We start from the raw sequence: 7,897 nt of genomic DNA on the forward strand, positions 1-7,897 counted from the left end.
GGGACCTCACCCAGGCGGTGGGACTAACGGTGCTTTCCTCTCCAGCTTCTCCTTCCCTTCCCAATCCCATGTCTGGTGATGAGCACTGGGTCCCAGGTTAGACACACAAATATGGGGGGGCTGGGCAGGAGGGCTCTCTCAGTCCCTGGGCACCCGCCACTGACAAGCCATGGCCCTTCTGGGGCTTTCTCCAGGATTTCTAAGTTCAAATATTTTCATCCTCTGACACATAGGGGTGCCCCAGAGATGATCGGAGCTCAGAAAGGCTAACTCTGTGCTATATGGGACTGCACCCCCATTTCCTACCCGCCTCCTTGCCAGCCTCTCTGAAAGGCCTGCTACTTCCCCTCCACCCTTTCCTCCCTCACCTTATCCCCACATTTGCTCCTCTGTCACCTTCTTTTTTGCCAGGAATTGTACTGTGCGTCATACAACAGATAATACATGGGGCTCATCTGTGCTCAGGGACTTGGTTGCTGACAGCACGTATCCCAGGGGCTCCTCCGGAGTTAAAGGTGGCAGGATCATTGCTGCATAAATGGCAACCCTGACTGGAGAATAGGCAGAGGCTGTAAGATGCCCTGGTCCTGCAGGAAACAGTGACCTGGACTTGAAAGGGGCAGGGGCCGGGTCTCCCAGAGTGGCCTTCAGGACTAGCCCAGGTGCAGACCTGTATCCACTCTGCCAGAGCTGTGCTGGGTGGGAAGGTGAGAGGTGTGAGATCCAGGTCCTTCCCACAGAGCCTGGCATTTGCTAGTGTTGATGAAAGGGCAGAGAGCGAAACCAGAGGGGTGCCAGGGAGCGGGACTGCCTGCTGAGCTCCCTCTGCGCCCAGCTGTGCCCGGAGCAGCTCACGTGGTTCCTGTCCAAGGAGCTGACAGCCTGTGGGGAGGGGTCCCTTCTACATCCTCTCAGAGCCAACCTCATTACAGAGATAACTCCTCCCCACCCTGAGGGCCACTGCCACTCCCTCCAGAGACGGGACCAAGTGCAGGGAGTCAGAAAGGGATCTGTGGTGTGGAGTGTCGGTGGGCACCCGGCCCGACCTGTCCAGGAGGTGTAGCTCCCCATAGCTGCCTGGGCACGGCCCTTCCTGCAGCAGCCAGCCCCAAGAGAAGCGGCCACCCCCTCTCTTCCCGCTGCTCAAGCCACGAGCCCCCTCTGGCTGGTGGCTTCTTCTGCTCCCTCCCAAGTCTCCGGGCAGAGCCAAGACCGGGCAGAACTGCTCTCTGACTCAGCAGGCATCAGGCAGCCTCTCACCTTCCCTCTGCCCCAAACCTTGTCTGTTCTAAATAGGACAAGCTGATGAATGTCCCACTACACTTCCTGGGGTACCAGGCCTCCTCTTCTAAGTCTTGGGATTGCAAGATGTGGGGGCCTTTAGGGTGTTGTTCTTAGATTTTCCAAAACAATGGTACACCCTCCCTTCTTACTCTCTTGCTCACTGAGGCTTGTGCACAAAGGGCCACTTGCCAACAGACCGATCTGTATGTGTGACAAGAGACCATAGCTCCAGGGCTGGGAGCAATGAAGGTAGCATAGCAAGGCAGTTAATCATAGGGGCTCTGAATCAGGAAGACCTGGGTTCATATTCAGGCTCTATCACTTATACTCCGCGTAACATTAGACAGGTTACCTAACTTCCCTCAGTTTCCTCATCCATAAAATGGGATGGAGTTGCTTGGAGGATTAAATTAGATCCTTTATGCGGAGGACCATGGTTTTATTACCCAGTCTAGAGAAGTTGAGCTCACCCTCTGCCTCCTTCCCTGCAGGTTCTCAGATCGATGACCATGTTCCAAAGCGAGCCTCAGCTCGGATCCTCGCTCCCCCCGGAGGCAGGTCGAGCGGCATTTGGTAAAGTCACTGACCAGCCCCCCAAGTGAAGAGCCATCGCTGCCACCAGCCCGCACACCCTCTGGCCACAGCTGCAGGGGGTGGGAGAGTCTGGGCTGGGCAGCGCACCACCTGAGGGGCCACGGGACCCGGGGAGCCCTCCCCATGTCTGACACGTGATTCACTGTGCTTCGAGCCAACCCTAACAGGCACTTTGAGTTGTGTTCCTCCTGCTGCAGTCCTTTCCTGCCTTGGCCTTGGTGGGCTTTTCTGGGGCCCAGGAAGCCCATGCTATGCACAGAGCCCAATGCATAGAGCCTGGCCCAGCCCTTCCTCTCACACCCGTCTCCACGTGCTGGCCTTGGGAAAGCCTCGACTTTAGTGCCCTGCCCCTGGCTGACTGCCAGTTGTCCAGAGCACTTTAGCAAATATGTTTTAAAAGCAAAGGACTCCCTCTCCCATCCCCTTCGGCCCGGTGGTCACTTTTCCCAAGTCAGACAGGTGTTAGCATCCCAGCCATGCCCAGAACGCCCCGTTTTTCCTAGCTCACCTCTGGCCCTTGTGTGGGTGTGGCTGGGACACTCTGCGCCCTTTGCTGGCTGCTTCCTCCCTGCCCCCCGGGAGTCCCAGGCCCAGAAGGGCTAGCTGGGTGGGCGTGAGGCTGGTGCCAGGCGCGTGTACATGATTTCGTTTTGCACGTTTGGTTTGCGCAGTGGTTTGGTTTGACTTGTTTGTGCATCCTGTGAAAAATGATGGTGCTTCGTGTCACTAGCATAGCATAGAAACAGGAATAGATGTGGACCTTAGGAGACGCTGCATCAACACCAACCAGACAGCCTAGGGCACAGATGAAGGGGGCAAGAGGGGGACGCTGGACTCAGGGGCCCTTCTCCCAACCTGGAGTTTTCCAGTCCCCTCCTCTCCCCTCCTGGTCTAGTTTCATGCATCTGAGAGGGTGCCCAGGATGCTGGCCCTGGAGAGCTTCAGGAGCGGGGTGGCTCTACCCATCTCACTCCCAGAACTAACCCAGCTGCCTGTAAGCTTCCCCCTGCTGGACAGAGGCCCAGCTGCTCCTCCTGTGTGATTGGCTAGAGGCCTCATGCCTGCTAAGAGAGGGGGAGCGATTAGGGGCAATGGTCTAGTTAGATGCTGGGTAGGAGCCCAGGCCAGTGAGACCTGGCTATAGAGCCCAAAAGACCCCCTTGCTGCATAGGAGCTGGGGTCTCCTGTGGTCAGCACCTGGCCCTTCCCTGCTTGTGGGCTCCATGTCCTCCCACGTCCAGTTGGGCACCCCCTGCCTCAAAGCTCCAGGACGTTTCCATGGAAACACCAGAGGGGATGTCATGTTGCATGTTTGGTTCAAGCGCCGGGCTTACACATGGCTCCTGGACTCCTGGGCCGGTAGTTGTACCCTGCACATTTCTGCCGTGCTTTTCAGGTTTTCAAAGCCTTTCCATATATGAGCTCTCAGTTGCTCCTCATGACAACATAGCACGTATTATTCTCCCCATTTCACAGATGTGGCCCAGAAAGCTTAGGCCTTCTGACTCCAGAAATGTCCAGGACTGCCCTTAAGAGCTTGGCCGCCTACCCCAGCTGTGGAAAGGAGGCATGGAGTGATGTCTCCTGTAGATCCCACCTGAGCATTTGACCAACTAGAAGACTTACTCCCCCCAGCAGGCATTCTGCTTCATTTTGCACAAGTAGATTTTTCTTGTAAACAAACTAATGCATATTCACTGTTTGAGCCAGAACTAGTTAAATGTTGGAGGCTTGCCATGTGTTTGAGCTGCCTCCACATCCTCACTTCTCCTTTCATGCTCCTCTTCCTCAGTTAGAGGCCAAGAGGACACAGACGGTCACCCAGGGAGCAGAGGCAGCAAAGGCACTCATGGAGGGTGGTGGCCATGGGGACAGTCGATAGGGATCTGAGCCCAGGAAATGTGATGCTGACCCCTTGGTACAATGCACATCATCTTTCTCCCTTTCAGCCCTTGCTGGGTCATGGGCCTTGGGCAGATGCCAAAGAGCCGAGCAGTGGTAGTGGCCAGCGGGCACTGCATCTCTGCTTCGGCTAGGAAAGCTTTACTTTCTCTGAGTGCCTCTGCTGGAGAGATGCATGGTCCATGGCTCTGGGAGACCACATCTTGATGTGGTCCATCAAAGGCCTTCCACTTCATTCACCCCCGATCCTTACATAGACTCCTACCCTTGTCCAGGAGCTTCTAGATGAAAAGCAGAAGGAGGTTCAAGGAACCAAATGAACGGTCAGCCCCCACCACCCATTCCCTGCCCCTGTGCAGAGCACCAGCCAGCACCATCGCCAGCCCCACAAGCTCCTGGTTGGAATGAGAAGGGTCTCTGGTTGCACTGAATGCAGCTCTCAAACTGGTCTTGTACTTGCTGAATAAATACTGTTGTTCTTGCCTTAGCTGCTCTCTAGGTTTGTGGGGTTAAGTTTCCAGAAAATTGTGCTACCGTGTGTGCGTGTGTGTGTGCGTGTGTGTAGTGCTAGGAGTCCACAGTAGGTCTCGGTCCAGCCAATGCCACGATCAGGGCTTTTCCAATACTGACCCAGAAACCACAGAACCACGCGGAAACCCAAACCCCCTCCAGCGGCCCAGGTGGCAGGCACAGCCTGGAGTCAGGATGGAGCCTCCAGCACCCAAGTGACTTCCTCACTCCTCTGTAAATGTCATGGTGCTAAGATTGTGTCAGCCCCCAGAAGACACATGGTCCTGTGCTTTGGCCACCCGATTGAGGCAAAAACAAAACAGCCCGACTCGTTGTGTTCTGGTGCAGGTTTGTATTAAACTGTAGCTACTTCTCACTCGGTCTCAGTTGTATTTATTCAGGGAAAGAGTTCGGTAGGGGATCTCTTCTCCAGTGGCTGGGGCGAGGCTTCAGTTGCTAAAAAAGACTCAACTTTGGTTTTTCACTCATGTTGGGTGGCAGGGGGCAGCTCCCTGGGAGGCCTGAGCAGAGTTTGCAGATTAATAGTTGAGAGATGGGAGCCTCAGGGGCCTAACAGCCTCCTCTCTCCTAGTGGGGAAAAAAACCAAGGTTTTTGATGCCAGATTTCCCAAGAAAATGTTGCTTGTTATCTGAAACAGGAATAGATACAAAAGGAGGGGGAAACTAGGCTTTCCCCAGCTACCCTTTGTCACCTACTCTCTTGGCTACCATTTTGGAAACCCATAGCTCCCTCTTCGCACTGGATCCCTTGGCTGATAGAAATATGGTCTCACAAAAAAGCATATGACAAAGGACTGTCCCGAGGTTAACGTGTCTTTGAAGGACATTCGGTCCTTCTCTGGCTCCCCAGAACCCCACCCTTTGGATTGGACCACTGTGCCTTCAGACCCTTCCACCTGCATCAGAACTAATCGGCCTTCTTGCTGGAGCTCAGCCGCAGGTGGGCAGGTTACCGGATCAAATACTTCCACACTAAAGAGTGAGGAAAACTGTTGCTTCCAGTACCATGGGGTCATTTGTACTTTGTTCTTAGCCCTCAAAAACAAAATTTTAGTGAGGGAATTTTAGGTAGAGTGGGGAAACTTTCCCAGCTCTCACTAAATAAGCAACCATTCTACCAGTAAGTCAGGCCATGACCAAAAGAAATACCCAGCACCCTGCAGTTAGGGCAGAGCGCTTGCTATAATGAAATGAGCCAATTATATAAATGTGTATAAACTCTCCTGGGGTTTCTGAGCCAGGGGGAAACTCCATTACCTGGCTGGTGAAGGAGGCTGAGTCCCTGGGATGGTACTAGGCTGAAGTTTCTGTGTTACCCTCTTTCCCCATAACCTGGGAGCACACCAGAATTTGGTTAACTGCCAAAAATCCCTTGTAAGTGTTTGAAAAATGGCATGGCTGCACATTTGACAGGCCATGTGCATATCATCAGGTGATTTATGGAGGAAAAAAATAAAAGATAACCCAGGAAGACACTGGTTGCCTTTGTACACATGTAGTTGTGGAAAAACAAAAGACCACAGACTCAGACTTTAAAGGAAGGCTTAATCGTTGATAATCTGCATTTGGGAAAAGCTGAACCAGTCAGTAGCTAGGTAACAATCACCCTCAATTTCTTCACTCCAATTACAGGCTGACTTTAAGATACAGGTACAACCTAACACTAAGAATTGCCTTGCCGTTGGTGGAGGAGGAAGTGTCTCATGACACCCACGGTATGAAGAAGAAACCTCATGATATACTGGGAGGTAGACCTATGGTCCTAAGTTAATAAAAGGCTATTTGACAGTGTTGCTGATTACACATCTGAAAGGACTCAGTACTTTTCTGGTAAGACATTACAGGATCTAACATTTTGTTGCTACTTGGTACCATCTTATGATGATGGAAGCTGAGTTATTCCCCTTTTCCCCACACGTATCTATAAACCACATGTGTATAGCTACAAGGATCTTGTCTGGATTTGCCTAGGCAATCTTGGTTTACGTCTATTGCCCCAGAATAACTATTAACAGTGCTCCCTTTCACTTTCAAATGTATCCTGCTTTGGACAATATATGATCACCTATGTACGCCTATATATTCATTAAGCTATTAATATACCTGTCAGGAGTCAAAAGTTTTTCCATCATTGCAAGATGAGGGGCAGGGCATGGTGGGTGGGGGAATGGGTCCTTCTTCACGGGTGAGGAAAGGAGTTTTCTGTGACGATCCCTGAGTCTCCACACAGCCCTTGGAGGCCTCACCAGGTCTCAGTGGCTGTGGACGCAGCAGAGTGGTGAAGGCCTAGGACTCCTTCCTAAGCTTTTCAGTTTAGCTTATAGACCTTATTATTCCATTAAAAGTTGGAAGCCTAAAAATCTTGATCATTGTTAAATCGAGGTGATGAATACAGGGCGGTCCATTGTGTTTTCTCTTTTTGACTATTTTGGAAATTTTTCATAATTAAGAATTAAAATCTGGAATTTTGAAAACCTGAAAAAAAAAGTTGTAAGCCTACCAAATTTTATCATTTACTTTTAAGGAAACTTTGTAAACTTAATTAACACCTCTTACAACAGTTTAAACTACCTTTAAAATTCTGTTTCCTTTTTAAGTACCTTCCTTAAGTACTAAATAATTATTACCAACCTAATAAACTTATAAATATAGTGAGCTTAGAGGTTTATTGGCTGTTTTGCTGCTAAACATAAATTTAGTAAGATTTAAGTTTAAATTCATGTCTTACGTTTTATGTTATAAATTTGTACTGAAGTACTCACTCTAATAGGCCAAAATTTTCCTTTCTAAGTACATAAACTACCAAATATGTGCAGATCCTCTCAATATAAAAATGTTAATACTATGAGTTTGCTCCTGTAAATTAAAGAGCAACTCACAGTGAAACACATTTGCTTACAGTGACACCTATTGAAATTTCATCGTCTCCTCGCTGCCTCTTGCTTTCATAGAATTGTTGGTTTTAAACTATCCTCTGAAGTGTTGCCATCTAGGCTTACCTCGACGGGAGTTGTTCCCTTTTGGTCAGTTCCCAAAGATGCCAAGTTTTAAGACACTGGAGCAGTTCTTTTCAGTAAACTAGACCCCTCCTGGGGTTAGTCTTTGACCCCTTTACTGCTGGGGGAGCAGAAGCAGTGGGGAACAATGTCTTCAGGGGAGGACAGTGGCATTTTGAGCCCCAAAAGAAAGGAGACTTTGGTGGCAGGGCCTTGAGGGCCTGTTCCTGTCTCACAGGTGTCCAACAGAATTCCAGGTGTCCACACAACGCAGGACCTGGAGGCTCCACCAGGGGTATTCTACGACAAGGCACCACGCATGGGGGCTGCTGAGGTTCATTCAGATGCTCAGCTGTCCCATGTCCAGGATTCTATAGGAAATTCTCCCCAGTGTGGTCTGGTGGACAGTCAGAGCCTGTATTTTTTTCTACATTGTGAGGGTCTGAGCTTGTGCTTTGGAACCTTTTATAGTTTTTATTTGATGCCCATAAATGTGGTTTTTTCATTTCTCCTGGGTATCTATATGGGAAGCTATGAAAGGATTTTGCCTTTCTTCTGTAACTCTCACTTTCCCACAGCTCTCATGCCTT

At 50.4% G+C, this 7,897-nt stretch overlaps 1 protein-coding gene across 1 annotated transcript in view; it reads left to right on the top strand.

The window, feature by feature from the left end:
* DPYSL5 (dihydropyrimidinase like 5) overlaps positions 1-4,666 on the top strand; it is an 81,820-nt gene extending 77,154 nt beyond the window's left edge. Inside the window, exon 13 of the mRNA XM_032497211.1 lies at positions 1,776-4,666. Within this exon, the coding sequence (XP_032353102.1) occupies positions 1,776-1,861 (86 nt within the window). The 3' untranslated portion in view covers positions 1,862-4,666. The remainder of the gene's footprint in view (positions 1-1,775) is intronic.
* The last annotated feature ends 3,231 nt before the right edge of the window (positions 4,667-7,897 follow it).

The sequence above is a fragment of the Camelus ferus genome, chromosome 15, assembly GCF_009834535.1.
Source record: "Camelus ferus isolate YT-003-E chromosome 15, BCGSAC_Cfer_1.0, whole genome shotgun sequence".
In the NCBI taxonomy this organism is placed as follows: domain Eukaryota; kingdom Metazoa; phylum Chordata; class Mammalia; order Artiodactyla; family Camelidae; genus Camelus; species Camelus ferus.